The 17,066-nt window shown below is 53.8% G+C and overlaps 1 protein-coding gene across 2 annotated transcripts; it reads left to right on the top strand.

Annotated features, from left to right (window-relative positions):
• Positions 1–1,076: 1,076 nt before the first annotated feature.
• On the top strand, positions 1,077–15,909 carry UPK3A (uroplakin 3A). 2 transcript variants are annotated; one of them, XM_050806022.1, is made up of 6 exons: positions 1,077–1,193; positions 2,082–2,237; positions 3,384–3,663; positions 6,535–6,617; positions 13,225–13,357; positions 15,595–15,909. In XM_050806022.1, exons 1-6 carry the CDS (start codon positions 1,142–1,144, stop codon positions 15,752–15,754), a joined length of 864 nt encoding a protein of 287 aa, XP_050661979.1. In that variant the 5' UTR covers positions 1,077–1,141; the 3' UTR covers positions 15,755–15,909. The 2 variants fall into 2 exon arrangements, with proteins under 2 accessions (XP_050661979.1, XP_050661980.1); XM_050806023.1 differs by lacking the exons at positions 3,384–3,663; positions 6,535–6,617.
• The last annotated feature ends 1,157 nt before the right edge of the window (positions 15,910–17,066 follow it).

Below are 17,066 nucleotides of genomic sequence, written 5' to 3'. Positions count from 1 at the left end.
CAGGCCGGATTGCAGTGGTGCGATCTCGGCTCACTGCAAGCTCCGCCCCCGGGTTCACACCATTCTCCTGCCTCAGCCTCCGGAGTGGCTGGGACTACAGGTGCCCGCCACCACGCCCAGCTAATTTTTTGTATTTTTAATGGAGACGGGGTTTCACCATGTTAGCCAGAATGGTCTCGATCTCCTGACCTCGTGATCCACCCGCCTCGGCCTCCCAAAGTGCTGGGATTACAGGCATGAACCTCCTTGCCCCGCTTCTGTTGTTTTTTCCTCTTATCCTTGTTGACTTGTTTTTATTTCTTAAATGTAAAATTGATTTAAGGTGCATCCAGAGATGTGCACAGGTTCTTGTGATGGAAGGAACCACGCAGCCCAGGTGAGGCGTCCGTCACAATTTTCAAACACCCCTTTAAGAGGTAGGCATTAACACAGCGCTCCATCCCTTTGGAGGCAGCCCCGGGCTGAGCGCAGGACTCCTAGGTTCCACCAGCCTCGGGGTTTCCAGGAGTCCAAGAGCGGCCAGGGGGTGAGTCCCTGTCCCAGTGCCCCTGACCACGCTCCAATACCTCCCCTGCACCCTCCACCCACCCACCCCCAGGCCTCCTGGGCCTTGGCTTGCGCCTGTGAACCGAAGGGGTCATACCCGGGTCTCTGGACAGCTCCCAGGCCTGGACTTCGTTTTCCAGGATATCACCTTTACTGGTCAACCCATTTTGTTTCACAAGAGCCCAGTGAGTGTTTGACACGAAATAGAGCCTCCCTAAATAGTTGTAGGAATTAGCGTCATTTTACAGTATGGAAACTGAAGCTCCAAGTGAGAGTAACTTACCCCCAAGGTCTCATTGGTGAGAGACGCTGTGGAAGGGCTGCCCTGGCCTGGGTACACAGTAGGCGCTTTGATGCAGGCTCGGGAAGGTCCTGCGTGGTGGGATTGCGCCCTGGGGCACCGCGCACGAGTCGGGGAAGCCCCGGGCAGGGCGTATGTAAATAGCGCGCGAGGAGGCCGCGGATTGGCCGGCCCGGGCGGGGGCGGGGCGCGCCGAGGGCCCAGGGCTGCCAGGTGCGCTGGCGGGGAGAGGTCAGGTGTCCGCGCCCGCCCGCTGGACCTCCAGCCCCGCGTTCTGGCGGCTCCTCCCGGGCGATGCCTCCACTCTGGGCCCTGCTGGCCCTTGGCTGCCTGCGGTTCGGCTCGGGTAGGCAGGGAAGGGCAGGAGGAGGCTGAGCTCAGAGAAAGGGGGCAACTGTGTCCTGGGGCACCCGCCGCCTGGACCCTGATTCCTGGCGCTGGGGACCCAGATACTACTATTATGAATAATAGTGCTAGCCAACGTTTACGTGCGTCTTCTGGTGGGAATCCGAGGGCTCACGGATGGCTGCAGCCCTGCGATGTGTGTTGCAAGAGAGCAACATGCAGGGGGGCTGCGGGAGGGCAGAGAAGGGACTAGCCCCGGACCCATGGTGACGCCTGGAAGGGGGCAGATAGAGAGATATTTCTGCCGAGGAAAGCACATGGGCAAGGTCATGGAGGTGGGAGACAGCATTTGGCTGTCCTGGGAATTGCCAGTCCTTGGGACCGGCTGGAGTGTGGGATAAGGGGAGCCTGTGGAGGAAGGGGTGAGGCTGGAGACCCAGAAAAGCAAAGCCCAGAACTTCAGGACCTCCCTGCCTTTCCAGAGAGGCTGGACTTCGTCAGGGGGCGCTGGGGGACCATGGAAGGGCCATAGCAGGAGAACGAGACAGCCAGATTTGCATGTGGTGGGGAAGGTGTTACTAGGGTCCAGGTGAGGAAGTTGGGATGGAGGCGGGCTGGGCCCATGGGGCGGAGAGATGCTTCGGAGGGGCAATGGAGTTCTTGGCAACTGAGTGTCTGCAGCAGGGAGAGAAGGCAGCAGTTTGGCCCCACTGCCCCATTTCTGAGCAGGATGACTGGTCAGGGGGCAGTGTCTGAGACAGGTTATGTGGTGGCCCAGGGGTGGGTGAAGCCCAGGGCCTGGCACATGGCAAGTGGTCAGTAACTGCAAGCAGAGTGGGTGTGGACAGTTCTGCCGGGGGTGAGTTCCCATCCTCACTGCCTCCTCCAGCTGTGAACCTGCAGCCCCAACTGGCCAGTGTGACCTTCGCCACCAACAACCCCACACTTACCACTGTGGCCTTGGAAAAGCCTCTCTGCATGTTTGACAGCTCAGAGGCCCTCACTGGCACCCACCAGGTCTACCTGTACGTCCTGGTTGACTCAGGTAAGGGTCCTGCTTCCCTCTGGCTACTCCAAAAGCTTCCCTCTGGCTACTCCTCCCTGACCTGTCTGCAGGGAGGAGGGAAGGAAGCAGGTAGAGGAACCCTCCATGCCTGTAGTCCTTCATTAAACTACCCATGCTCTTTATTAGCATGCCCTGGCTTCCACTCCGGGCCAGCCCTTGGCTGGGTGCTGCAGTCACAGACCTGTCCTTGCCCTGCAGGGACATCCAGTTAGTGAGGGAAGTAATAATACCAGCAATCACTGAGGACCTACACCATACCGGGCACTTTGCACACTGTAGAGCTAATATCTACAACCAGCTTGTAAAGCAGCTATTACCAGTCCCCACGACACAGCAGGGAATCAAGGCTCAGAGAGGTGGAATAATGCCCCTGGAGCTCCCAGAGCTGGAGAGTGAATCCTGATCTCTCTAGTCCCCAAGCCCAAGGTCCTTCCTGAGGCTTCGCCAGGTGGCTCGAGATTGGTGTTTTTGAGGCAAAACCATGGATTTGGACCTGCTGCTCTGGCCCAGCCCTGATCCCTTCCCTGGAGGGGATCCTGAGCTTCTGAGACAAGCCAACATCAACTCTTGCATTTCTAGCTGCCAGTCATTTACAACAGCTCGTTCAGGGCCATCATTTTCTTCTTTCAGCACGTGTTTATTGACTATAAACTAAAGTGCCTGATCTCTGGGCACTGTGAGGAATTTCTCTCCCATTTCATAGAAGACTAGGGTCTGGAGAGGTAGAGTAAGTTGGCCAAAGTCACCCATCTAGTAAGGAGGAGACCTGGGACCTGCCTCCACTTTATTTCCCTTGGTCATATGACCCTCCTTTCCCATTTTACACAAGACAAAATCCAGGGCTTTCAGCAATGAAGTGACAAAGGTCTGTTGGGAATGGGGGGTTGCAGGAATGTCACAAGATAAGGCGAGAGTCAGACACAGTGCCCAAAGCAGGGAGGTGGTCCTTGTCCATCTCCCACATTGCACTGGGAGGGCAGAGACTAAGCTAGCCCCATGCCTGTGACCCCAGTGCCCAGCACAGGGCTGGGGCAGAGAGGATGATCGGGGCTTTTGATGAATAACTGAGTGAGTGCCGCTGAGCCGGAGTGGCCAGGAGCCTCACTTCCTGCACTGCCTCTGCAGCTGGCTCCAGGAATGCCTCAGTGCAAGACAGCGCCAAGACCCCACTGGGCTCAACGTTCCTACAAACAGAGGGTGGGAGGACAGGTCCCTACAAAGCCGTGGCCTTTGACCTGATCCCCTGCAGTGACCTGCCGAGCCTGGATGCCGTTGGGGATGTGTCCCAGGCCTCACAGATCCTGAATGCATACCTGGTCAGGGTGGGCGCCAACAGGACCTGCCTGTGGGACCCCAACTTCCAGGGCCTCTGTAACCCACCCCTGTCGGCAGCCACGGAGTACAGGTGGGTGTAAACAAACTGCTACAGGAAAGCGGCAGTTCCCCAGTCCTGACAAGGGAGAGTAGGGGCAAAGCAGGAGCAGCCACATTTCTCGAGAGTTCATATGCTGAGTGCATCCCAGGTTCCAGGCAGGCTGCGCTGAGCCTCAAGTTCAGAAGGGGCCCCTCTTGGATTGATGTTCTGCAACTACCATCTTGGAATTCTTTTTTTTTTTTTTTTTTTTTTGAGACAGAGTTTTGCCATCTCCCAGGCTGGAGTACAGTGGCACGATCTCAGCTCGCCACAACCTCCACCTCCCAGGTTCACATGATTCTCCTGCCTCAGCCTCCCGAGTAGCTGAGATTACAGGTGCATACCAGCACGCCCAGCTAATTTTTGGGGTTTTTAGTACAGATGGGGTTTCACCATGTTGGTCAAGCTGGTCTCGAACCCCTGACCTCAAATGATCCACCTGCCTTGGCCTCCTCCATAGTGCTGGGATTACGGACGTGAGCCACCACGCCCGGCCCATCTTGAAATTCTTTTTTTTTTTTTTTTTTTTTTTTGAGACGGAGTCTCCCTCTGTCACCCAGGCTGGAGTGCAGTGGCTGGATCTCAGCTCAGTGCAAGCTCCACCTCCCGGGTTTACCCTCCCAGGTTTACCCCATTCTCCTGCCTCAGCCTCCCGAGTAGCTGGGACTACAGGCGCCCGCCACCTCGCCCGGCTAGTTTTGTTTTTTTTTTTTTTTTAGTAGAGACGGGGTTTCACCGTGTTAGCCAGGATGGTCTCGATCTCCTGACCTCGTGATCCGCCCGTCTCGGCCTCCCAAAGTGCTGGGACTACAGGCTTGAGCCACCGCACCCAGCCGAAATTCTTAATTGTTGAACAAGGGCCCACATTTTCATTTTGCTCTGGGCCCCACAAATTATGCAGCTGGCCCTGGCCCATCTACATGTGTGGAAGTCACCCACCCAAACCCCTTCGTCTTACAGGAAAGGAAACTGTGCCAGAGAGGGAAGGTTGCCCAGTGGAAAGCTGGGGCCCAGCGTGAACAGAAACCCTACCAAAGCCTTGCCATCCGCAGCCTCAACGGAGTTTCGCTCTTGTTGCCCAGGCTGGAGTGCAATGGTGCAATCTTGGCTCACCACAACCTCCGCCTCCTGGGTTCAAGAGATTCTCCTGCCTCAGTCTCCCAAGTAGCTGGGATTACAGGCATGCGCCACCATGCCCGGCTACTTTTGTACTTTTAGTAAAGACAGGGTTTCTCCGTGTTGGTCAGGCTGGTCTCGAACTCCCAACCTCAGGTGATCCGCCCGCCTCGGCCTCCCAAAATGCTGGGCTTACAGGCATGAGCCCTCGCACCTGGCCTGGGTGAGACTTCAAGGATCTTAATTTTTATTTGCATGTTAAGCTACAGGTTGTAGATGTCTTTGTCATCAGAACATCCATCATTTTAAAGTGACTGTGTATGAGACCTTAAGTAGGCTGTGACTATTTTGTACTGCATTGCCCAGTCTTCTTTAGTGATTAGTAATACTTGTTGTGGGGTTTCTGCCCTTAAAATATACTTCCTGTACAAGGGCAGCAGGGTTTATGATGGATATTATTCCAGTTTTTTTTTTCTTTTTCTTTTTCTTTTCTTTTCTTTTCTTTCTTTCTTTTTTTTTTTTTGAGACAGGGTCTTATTCTGTGTCCAGGCTAGAGGATAGTGATGCAATCTCATCTCCCTGCGCCCTCTGTCTCTGAGGGATCCTGTGGCCTTGGCCTCCTAAAGTGTTGGGATTACAGGTGTGAGCCACCGCATCCAGCCTCAGCTTTTTTCTTTTTTCTTTCTTGCTTTATTTTTTATTTATTTATATTTTTTTGAGACAGAGTCTTGCTCTGTCACCCAGGCTGGAGTGCAATGGTGTGATCTTGGCTCACTGCAACCTCTGCCTCCTGGGTTCAAGTGATTCTCCCGCCTCAGCCTCCTGAGTAGCTAGGATTACAGGTGCCTGTCACCATGCCCAGCTAATTTTTGTATTTTTAGTAGAGACGGGGTTTTGCCATGTTGGCCAGGCTGGTCCTGAACTCCTGACCTCAGGTGATATGCCCATCTTGGCCTCCCAAAGTGTTGGGATTACAGGTGTAAGCCACCACACCCAGCCTCAGCCTTTTTCTTTTTAAGTTTTCTTTGTGATGCCAAGGAGTAGGCTTGGAGTAGTGGAAGGCAGAAATGCAAGGAAGATAGATGCATTAGTGCTCAGCAACTATACCACGTGTGTTACATGGAGGAAAGAAATTGAGGGGGCTGGGCGCGGTGGCTCAAGCCTGTAATCCCAGCACTTTGGGAGGCCGAGACGGGCGGATCACAAGGTCAGGAGATCGAGACCATCCTGGCTAACACGGTGAAACCCCGTCTCTACTAAAAAATACAAAAAAATAGCCGGGCGAGGTGGCGGGCGCCTGTAGTCCCAGCTACTCGGGAGGCTGAGGCAGCAGAATGGCGTAAACCTGGGAGGCGGAGCTTGCAGTGAGACGAGATCCGGCCACTGCACTCCAGCCTGGGCGACAGAGCGAGACTCCGTCTCAAAAAAAAAAAAAAAAAAAAAAAAAAAAAAGAAATGGAGGGGAGCTCTAAGAGGCAGCACCTAGAAGAGCGGCTTCCTACTCTGAAGGCTTCATGGATGGAGGAGGTGGCAGCTAAGCTGGGGAAGGGTACAGGGGGTCCTATTGGCCAAGCTCAGCACTGTCCTGTTGCCCAGAGCCCACTCAGTAGCCGTTTATATTTCCATCTCCTGGAAGGAACCCCCCACTGTCTCCCACCCCTAGGCCATCCTATGTTTCCCCACCGCCTCCCTGTGGCTGGGGCTCACAGGAAGCGTAAAAGTCACCCTGGCTCCATCTCCTTCCAGGTTCAAGTATGTCCTGGTCAATATGTCTACGGGCTTGGTGGAAGACCAGACCCTGTGGTCGGACCCCATCCGCACCAACCAGCGTAAGTGGTGGGCCGTGGTGGGGGTGATGCTCAAGGGGACCCGAGAAGGCAGGGCCAGGCACGGCGGTGAGAATCAAGGCTCATCTGTTCCTGTGAAAGCCTCCCAGGCCAGGCGGTGATGAGTAAAATGCTTCTCAAAGCCGTTGATCCAGGCCAGGCGTGGTGGCTCACACCTGTAATCCCAGCCTTTGGGAGGCTGAGGCAGGTGGATCACGAGGTCAGGAGCTCGAGACCATCCTAGCTGACCCGGCGAAACCCCGTCTCTACTAAAAATACAAAAACATAATTAGCCGGGCGTGGTGGGGGCACCTGTAGTTCCAGCTACTCTGGAGGCTAAGGTGGGAGAATAGCGTGAACCCGGGAGGCAGAGCTTGCAGTGAGCCGAGATTGCGCCACTGCATTCCAGCCTGGGCGACAGAGTGAGACTCCATCTCAAAAAAAAAAAAATACAAAAATTAGCTGGGCATAGTGGTACGTGCCTATAATCGCAGCTACTCGGGAGGCTGAGGCAGGAGAATTGCTTGAACCAGGGAGTCGGAGGTTGCAATGAGCCAAGATCATGCCATAGCACTCCAGCCTGGTGACAGAGCTAGACTCTGTCTCAAAAAAAAAAAAAAAAAGGGTCGTTAAACTTGGAACTTCCTCCTTCCTCCTTTCCATCCTTGAGGGCCAGGTGTGGGAACAGATCAAGGTGGAGGCCTTGGTGGCATTTGGGCTGCGGATGGGTGTAAGTGGATCAAAGCTGGCCCATCCCTCCATCTCTCCAGCCCTTGCAGTGGGTTGGCCTCAAAGGCTCGCGGAGCTGACCCGGCATTTAGGTCCTAGCCAGCCCCTTTGCTAAATCCTCATAGCAGCAAGCACCAGTGGCCAGGTGAGATGGCTCCAAGGCCTAAAACTAAGATAGTGAAGGCAGCAAGGAACGAGTCCGCCTCCCCGTACTCCTACTCCTTAGCACCTGGGCAGCTGTCCTGGGGGTGGAACGCCAGGGTCCTGCCCCGTTCCTTGCTCCGCAGAGACCCGAAGTTTATACGGAGTCTTGTCTGCTGAACGGCAGGGGTCATGCCAGGGACTCTGATGGTAATTTTGAGTGAATGATACCCTAACTTAAGACCCCCTCCCGCCACACCTTAGCCCCTAAGACGAGGCTGTCTGGCAGGATGGGTGTCAGGGGGCTGTGCATTTTACCTGCAGAGCCTCCTGCCGTGCCCGTGTGCACCCCCCAGGGGTGTGGGGGGCTCCGAAAGGTTGCCTGAGGTCACACACAAGTGGGTGGTAGAAAGCCTTGTGTGTGTGTATGTGGGTGCCTGTGCCTGTTGTGGTATGTGTGTGTGTGTGTGTTTGTGTTGTGTGTGGTGTGTGGTATCCGTATAATGTGCATGTAGTTTTCGGTGTTGTGAGTGGTGTGTGAGTGTGAGAATGTGTGCGGTATGTGGTGTGTGGAGAGTATGTGAGGAATGTGGTGTGGGTGAGTGTGACAGTGTGTGGCGTATACCAGGGGTCCCCAACCCCTGGGCCACGGACCGGTACCAGTCCCTGGTCTGTTAGTAATGGGGCCGCACAGCAGGAGGTGAGCATCTGCATTTGCAGCCGCTCCCTGTGGCTCGCATTACTGCCTGAGCTCCGCCTCCTGTCAGGTCAGCAGTGGCATTAGAGTGTCACAGGAGTGTGAACCGTGTTGTGAACTGCGCATGCCAGGGATCAGGTTGCATGCTGCTCATGAGAATCTAATGCCTGATGATCTGTCACTGTCTCCCATCACTCCGGATGGGACTGTCTAGTTGCAGGAAAACAAGCTCAGGGCTCCCACTGATCCTACATGACGATGAGTTGTGCAATCATTTTATTATATATGGCAATGTAATAATAATAGAAGTAAAGTGCACAATAAATGGAATGTGCTTGAATCATCCCGAAACCACCCCCAGCCCACTCCCATCTGCAGAAAACCTGTCTTCCCTAAAACCGATCCCTGGTGCCAAAAAGGTTGGGGACTGCTGGTATATGTGGTGTGTGGTGGGGGTGTGTGTGTGAATATGAGGCTATGTGTGGTATGTGTGGTTAGTGTGAGAGTAGGTGTGGTGTGTGAGTGTAGGTGTGGGGTGTGTGTGTGGTGTGGGTGGTGTATGTGGTGTGTGGTGGGGATGTGTGTGAATATGAGGGTGTGTGTGGTTAGTGTGAGAGTATGTGTGGTGTGGTGAGAGTGTTTGGTGTGGGTGGTGTATGCGTGTGTGTGGTTTGTGGGGTGTGGTATGTATGGGAGAGTGTGTGGTGTGTGAGTTTGAGAATGTGTGTGGTGTGTGATACATGTGGTATATGTGTGGGTGGGGTGTGTGTGTGTGGTGTGCGGTATGTATGTATGAGCATATGTGTGGTGTCTGTAGTGCATGTGTCAGTGTGAAAGTGTGGGAGTGTGAGCATGTATGGTATGTATGGTGTATGTGAGAGTGTGTATGATGTGTGTGGTGTGTGTGGTATGTGTGTGATGTGTGGAATGTGTGTGGTACATGGTACATGTGTGTGGTATGTGGTGTGTGAGTGTGAGTTGGTGTGTGGTGTGAGTTGGTGTCTGTGGTATGGTGTGTGTGGTATGTGGTATGTGTCTGGTGTGTGGTGTGTGGTGTGTGCGTGTGAGTATGTGTGGTGTGTGGTGTGTGGTGCATGGTGTGTGGTACATGGTGTGTGTCAGAGTGTGCATGAGTGTGATTTGGTGTGTGTCATGTGTGGTACATGGTGTGTGTGGTGTGTGGGGTGTGTGTGAGTGTGTGTGAGTTGGCCTGTGTGGTATGTGGTGTGTGTGGTATGTGTGGTATGTGGTGTGTGTGTGAATTGGTGTGTGGTGTGTGGTGTGTGTGGTGCGTGAGTTGGTGTGTGGTACGTGTGTGCTATGTGGTGTGTGACAGTGCATGTGGTGTGTGTGTGGTGTATGTGAGAGTGTGTATTATGTGTGTGGTGTGTGTGGTGTGAGAGTGTGGCAGTGTGTGTGTGTTTCAGTTGGTGTGTGGTGTGTGGTGTAGTGTGTGAGTGTGAGTGTGTGTGAGTTGCTGTGTGGTATGTGAGTGTGAGAGTGTGTGTGAGTTGGTATGTGTGCTGTGTGGTGTGTTAGAGTGTGGCAGTGTGTGTGTGTGGGTTTGAGTTTGTGTGTGGTGCATAAGTGTGACTGTGTGTGTGTGAGTTGGTATGTGTGGTGTATGGTGTGTGAGTTGGTATGTGTGGTGTGTGGCGTGTGTGTGAGTTGGTATGTGTGGTGTGTGTGTGAGTTGGTATGTGTGGTGGTGTGGTGTGTGGTGTGTGGTGTGTGTGTGAGTTGGTATGTGTGGTGTGGTGTGTGTGTGAGTTGGTATGTGTGGTGTGTGGTGTGTGTGTGTGAGTTGGTATGTGTGGTGTGTGTGTGTGTGTGTGTGTGTGAGTTGGTGTGTGTGGTGTGTGTGTGTGTGTGTGTGTGTGGTTGGTATGTGTGGTGTGTGGTGTGTGTGAGTTGGTATGTGTGGTGTGTGGTGTGTGGGGAGTTGGTATGTGTGATGTGGTGTGTGTGTGAGTTGGTATGTGTGGTGTGGTGTGTGGTGTGTGTGTGTGAGTTGGTGTGTGTGGTGTGTGTGTGTGTGTGTGTGTGTGTGTGTGTGTGTGTCAGTTGGTATGTGTGGTGTGTGGTGTGTGTGTGTGTGAGTTGGTATGTGTGTGTGTGTGTGTGTGTGTGAGTTGGTATGTGTGGTGTGTGGTGTGTGGTGTGTGGTGTGTGTGTGTGTGTGTGGTGTGTGTGTGTGTGTGTGTGTGGTGTGTGTGTGAGTTGGTATGTGTGGTGTGTGGTGTGTGCAAGTTGGTATGTGTGGTGTGTGGTGTGTGTGTGAGTTGGTGTGTGTGGTGTGTGGTGTGTGTGTGTGGCAGTGTGTGTGAGTTGGTATGTGTGGTGTGTGGTGTGTGTGAGAGTTGGTATGTGTGGTGTGTGGTGGTGTGTGTGTGAGTCGGTGTGTGTGATGTGTGGTGTGTGTGTGTGAGTTGGTATGTGTGGTGTGTGGTGTGTGGTGTGTGTGAGTTGGTATGTGTGGTGTGTGTGTGTGTGCGAGTTGGTATGTGTGGTGTGTGTGTGTGTGTGTGTGTTGGTGTGTGTGGTGTGTGGTGTGTGTGAGTGTGGCAGTGTGTGTGAGTTGGTATGTGTGGTGTGTGGTGTGTGTGTGAGTTGCTATGTGTGGTGTGTGGTGTGTGTGTGAGTTGGTGTGTGTGTGATGTGTGGTGTGTGTGTGAGTTGGTATGTGTGGTGTGTGGTGTGTGGTGTGTGTGTGTGAGTTGGTATGTGTGGTGTGTGGTGTGTGTGTGTGTGGTGGTATGTATGTGTGGTGTGTGTGTGTGTGTGTGTGAGTTGGTGTGTGTGGTGTGTGTGTGTGTGTGTGTGGTGTGTGGTGTGGGTGTGTGGTGTGTGTGTGTGAGTGGTGTGTGTGGTGTGTGGTGTGTGTGAGTGTGGCAGTGTGTGTGAGTGTGGTGGTGTGTGTGTGTGTGGTGTGTGTGTGTGTGAGTTGGTATGTGTGGTGTGTGGTGTGTGTGTGTGAGTTGGTGTGTGTGGTGTGTGGTGTGTGTGTGAGTTGGCATGTGTGGTGTGTGGTGTGTGTGTGTGTGTGTGTGAGTTGGTATGTGTGGTGTGTGGTGTGTGTGTGTGAGTTGGTATGTGTGGTGTGTGGTGTGTGTGTGAGTTGGTATGTGTGGTGTGTGGTGTGTGTGTGAGTTGGTATGTGTGGTGTGTGGTGTGTGTGTGAGTTGGTGTGTGTGGTGTGTGGTGTGTGTGTGTGTGAGGTATGTGTGGTGTGTGGTGTGTGTGTGTGAGTTGGTATGTGTGGTGTGTGGTGTGTGGTGTGTGTGAGTTGGTATGTGTGGTGTGTGGTGTGTGTGTGAGTTGGTATGTGTGGTGTGTGGTGTGTGTGAGTTGGTATGTGTGGTGTGTGGTGTGTGTGAGTTGGTGTGTGTGGTGTGTGTGTGTGGTGTGTGTGTGTGTTGGTGTGGTCAGTGTGTGTGAGTTGGTGTGTGTGGTGTGTGGTGTGTGTGTGAGTTGGTATGTGTGGTGTGTGGTGTGTGTGTGAGTTGGTATGTGTGGTGTGTGGTGTGTGAGGGCGGCAGTGTGTGTGGCTGGGGTGACTCCTCCCATCTTCACTCCTGCCCGCCCCTCCTGTGGCATTCCTACTCAGTGTGATTTCACTGAAACAGCCTTGGAACCCTTGGGACTAAGAGTCCTGAGCCCAAGACCAGCCTCTGCCCCTCACTGCTGTGTGAGCCATTATGGACCTCGGTTTCCTCATCTGAGAAGAGGGGAGAAGAATTATTGAAGGGCCTCCACGGCAGGGTTCCTTCCGCAGGCAGAAGCACAAGGCCCAGTTCTCTTGGGGGGGACCGCGGGGCCCGTCTGGGGGACAGCATACACTTCAGGACCAGGCGGGCCCGGCTTGAGCCTGGATTCTGCATGTTCTTGGCTGGGGACTCAGGCTCCCTGAGCGCAGTGAGTGATCTCCAGGGTGGGGTCTCCAGGGAACCTACCTGGAACAGTAGCTGCAAGTGGCTGGCTGCAGTAGGACCTATACATCATCTGTTCACATCGTTCCAAAGGGTGACGCCAGCCCCAGAAGAGTGACAGCCACCGTCCACCTGGCCCCGTCAGACCAGGGCCCTTTGCCTCATCTTTGTTTATAATCCATATGTCATCCATCTCACTAGAAGACTTGAGTCAGTTTATGATTTAAAATTATGCAAAGCCCGGGCGCTCTGGTGGCTCACACCTGTAATCCCAACACATTGGGAGGCTAAAGCGGGAGGATTGCTTGAGCCCAAGAGTTCAAGACCAAACTGGGCAACATGGTGAAACCCCATCTCTACAAAAAAAAAAGTACAACAAATTAGATGGGTGTGGTGGCGTGCACCTGTAGTCCCAGCTACTTGGGAGGCTGGGGTGGGAGGATTGCTTGAGCCTGGGAGTTTGAGGCTGCAGTGAGCCAGGATGGCACCACTGCACTCATGCCTGGGTGACAGAGCAAGACTCTGTCTCAAAAACAATAACCTAAAATAATGCAAAAAAAAAAAAAAAAAAAGAAGAGTTAAAAGAGGAAGTCGGCCGGGCGCGGTGGCTCAAGCCTGTAATCCCAGCACTTTGGGAGGCCAAGATGGGCGGATCACGAGGTCAGGAGATCGAGATCATCCTGGCTAACACAGTGAAACCCCGTCTCTACTAAAAAATACAAAAAACTAGCCGGGCAAGGTGGCAGCGCCTGTAGTCCCAGCTACTCGGGAGGCTGAGGCAGGAGAATGGCGTGAACCCGGGAGGCGGAGCTTGCAGTGAGCTGAGATCTGGCCACTGCACTCCAGCCTGGGCTACAGAGCGAGACTCCGTCTCAAAAAAAAAAAAAAAAAAAAAAAGAGGAAGTGGCCAGAAACACACAAAAGAAAGTTGGGAAGTGGAATGTGCGGAAAACAAGGTAATTGTGCCTAAAACCTGAGAGAAGTTGCTGCACTGGGTCCCAGGGTGATCCCTGGATCCCCGGCAGCCAGGGCGGGGGAGACACCTGCCACCTCCTGGGAGAAGGCTGAGGGTGGCGCTGTGTCTGGGGAGTAATCAGGCTGCATCCCACCACAGTCACCCCATACTCGGCGATCGACACGTGGCCAGGCCGGCGGAGCGGAGGCATGATCGTGATCACTTCCATCCTGGGCTCCCTGCCCTTCTTTCTACTTGTGGGTTTTGCTGGTGCCATTGTCCTCAGCCTCGTGTAAGTACCCAGCTGGGAGGGCTGGACCCCAGGGACACGCCAAACACATTCGGCTTGCAGGGACTCAGCAGCAGGGTCCTCCAAGGCAGGGGACAGCCCGGAAGGCAAGGAAGCTACCCTCTGCCCTGTGGGTGGGGTCTGGTGAAGAGGGAGCAGAGTCCTGGGATTTCAAAGCGGGAGGACTATCGAAGTCAAGTTGCTCAGCTGGGAAGGGTGGGGCTCAGCACCTGGGCTTTTGGGCAGACGGCCAATTCAGATCTTAGCTCTGACACTCAGAGTTATGCAACCTTAGATATGGCTTACTGTCCTTCTATTCTTCAGTTTCCCCATCTGGAAAATGGAAATAATAAATATTAGTCATCTCACGGAGTTGTGAAGGTTGAGTGGAATAATCTCTATAAAGTTTCTAGAGCAGCGCCTGGGAACTCAACAAGTATTTCCTTTCATTGTCATTATAATACACCCACTTGTAGTACAGAGGGGGAAACTGAGGCCCAGAGGGGGTCAGAGTGGCCCAAGGCGACACAGCCTGCGGACCAGAATCCAGAGTTGGGGTCCTAGAACCTGGGACTCGGGACTCCACTGACACCTCTGATTTGTGTCGGCTTTGGATGAGAGTGGTGTACCAGAGTTAGCAGGGCTGTGGGTGGGGAAGGCAGGTGAGCCCACAATCCACTAACCCCTGGGAAGACCAGGCAGCAGACAAACCAAGGTACCGTAGGAATTCAGAGGAGGGCAGGGCGGGTGCTGCCTGGAGCATCAGGGTGGCCTTCCTGCAGGAAGGGTCAATGTGAGCAAACTCTCATTGGCAGAGTCCTTCTCAGTGAGAGGCAGGGAGGCCCAGGGGACTTTGAAGACCCAGAGAGGTCCCAGTGTGGGTAGGGGTGGAGCAGATAGAAAAGTTTCTTGGAGTAAGTATAATTAAGTGGATCCATGGAAACCAGCCAGGCAGGAAAAGATAGGTGGGGTGGGTGTGGGTGGAGATCGAATGAGGGAGGAGGCTGAGAACTTGCAAATCAGGTTGGTGGACTGTGGGCTTCCCTGTCTTCCCCACCCACAACCCTGCTAACCCTGGTACACTCCCCGGGAGACCTGGAGTCCTCATCCAAAGCCGACACAAATCAGAGGTGTCAGTGGAGTCCCGAGTCCCGGGTTCTAGGTCCTCAACTCTGGGTTCTGGTTGCAGGCTGTGTCACCTTTGACATTGAATGACGAATGACTCTGACGTTTAAGTTAATAAAAACAATAGATGATATCAGCCTCCCAGAAACTGTGCCTGGCTGCACCTGGGAGCAGTCAGAACATGGCAATGTCCCTCCTTCCTTTTGGGCAGTACCCTAATCTGGCACTGAAGAGCCCGTTATCTGAATTTAGCCCAGCTTTTCCATGTATCCCTCCTGCTACCCCCACTCTGTTCCGGCTCCAGCTGCACCAACTCTGATCTGCACTATTGCTCCAGATACTCCTCAGCCCTTCATGCTTCACACCTGCCTGCCATGTGCTGACCCCACACCTGAATGCCTTTCTCTACCCTAACACTCCTCTTTTTTTTTTTTTTTGAGACAGAGTTTCGCGCTTGTTGCCCAAGCTGGAGTGCAATGGTGCTATCTCGGCTCACTGCAACCTCCGCCTCCCAGGTTCAAGTGATTCTCTTGCCTCAGCCTCCTGAGTAGCTGGGATTACAGGCATGCACCACCATGCCCAGCTATTTTTTTTTGTATTTTTAGTAGAGACAGGATTTCACCATGTTGGCCAGGCTGGTATCGAACTCCTGACCTCAGGCAATCCACCTGCCTCGGCCTCCCAAAGTGCTGGGATTACAGATGTGAGCCACTGTGCCCAGCCCACACTCCTTCGTTAGGGCCACATGAGCTGCCGCCTCCTCCAGGAAGCCTTCCTGCAGCTCCCCCCTGCGCTCGTCCATGCTGCGTGGTCATTGTTGCAGTCAGTCTCCCCCTGCAACCTTAGCTCTTTGGGAACATGGGACAATGGCCTCAAATTGTCCAGCTCCCAGTAAGACCTATGCGTTGTTCACATCGTTCCAAAAGGTGGACCTCTTCCTTATTCCCAGTGCCTGGCACAGGGTCAGTGCTCCAGAAAGACGGGTAGATTGAGTTCATGTCTACGAAGACAACATCTGTGAAAGCGATGTCTGACTATGAAGGTCCTCAAGCAGCTAAAGGAGTTTGGGTTTGCTCTGCTCCCCTAATCCTGGGTCTCTCCATCCCCTTGGACAGGGACACGGGGAGTTCTGATGGGGAAATGACTCACGACTCCCAGATCACTCAGGAGGCTGTTCCCAAGTCACTGGGGGACTCAGAGTCTTCCTACACGTCCGTGAACCGGGGGCCGCCGCTGGACAGGACTGAGCCATATTCCAGCAAGCTCCAGGACTGAGCCCAGCGCCACCCCTGGGCAGCAGCATCCTCCTCTCTGGCCTTGCCCCAGTCCCTGCAGCGGTGGTTGTCACACCCTGACTTCAGGGAAGGTGAAACAGGGCTTGTCCCTCCAACTGCAGGAAAACCCTTAATAAAATCTTCTGATGATTTCTAGTTCAGTAACTACTTACAGAAGAATGAGTGAGAAGGTGTATGAATGAATGAGTCAATGTCAAACTGAGGGCTTGGATTGTTTCTCTACAGGGTGGGTGGGAGCAGGGGACTAATTTTCAGTCAAGGCTACGGCATGTGAGTTGCCAGGCAGTGGCACATGCCTGTAGTCCCAGGGACTCAGGAGGCTGAAGTGGGAGGATCACTTGAGGCCAGGAGGGCAGGGCTGCAATGAGCTATGATCATGCCATTGCACTCCAGCCTGGGCAACACAGCAAGATACTGTCTCAAAAAACAGACAGGCTGGGTGCAGTGGCTCATGCCTATAATACCCGTACTTTGGGAGTCTGAGGTGGGTGGATCACCTGAGGTCAGGAGTACAAGACCAGCCTGACCAACATGATGAAACCCTGTCTCTACTAAAAAATACAAAATTAGCTAGGTGTGGTGGCGCATGCCTGTAATCCCAGCTACTCAGGAGACTGAGGCAGGAGAATCTCTTGAACCCGGGAGGCAGAGGTTGCAGTGAGCCGAGATCGTGCCATTGCACTCCAGCCTGGGCAACAAGAACAAAACTCTGCCTCAAAAAACAAACAAAAAACCAAGTTGGTTGACCCTCCCTTACCCCTGAAGCCTCTAGTCTCGGTCTTCTCATCTATAACATGGGCTGGTGGAAATGGTGAAATTCCGAGGCCATGCACGCCTGACTAGCAAAAGGGAAGAGCTGCCCAGCCCGCCTTCCCCAGGCCTCAGTGCACTCCCACTCCAGCAGGAAGACCGGAGGATGGTGAATGAGGCACAGCCACAGAAGCACCCCGATGGGCCGAGGCTGCCGGATGCCTGGGAGGGGCACCGGGTCAGCCTGGGGGGTGAAAGGGCTGTCCCAGTCTAGGGTCTCCATTCAAAAGCTTCAGCTCTCTCTTCGAGCCAGGCAGGAAGACTGCTTCCCCATTGAGTGTGCAAGACAAAATCACGGTCCGTCTTCCTGTTGCTGAAGGAAGATGTGGTTTGTCAGAGCAGGGTTGGTTACAGTGTGGATGCCATCCAAGCGCTGCAAATACGACAGCCCAGGCAGGCTGGCAGGTGCCCCAGGTGGACCAGATACTTTACCCAGGGCCACTGTTAAGCAATGAATGTTTGTGTCGCTCGACATTCATGGG

Source organism: Macaca thibetana, chromosome 10 (genome assembly GCF_024542745.1).
Source record: "Macaca thibetana thibetana isolate TM-01 chromosome 10, ASM2454274v1, whole genome shotgun sequence".
NCBI classification, from domain to species: Eukaryota; Metazoa; Chordata; class Mammalia; order Primates; family Cercopithecidae; genus Macaca; species Macaca thibetana.
Note: the sequence above shows the minus strand (reverse complement) of the source record. Positions and strands in the feature narration are given on the sequence as shown.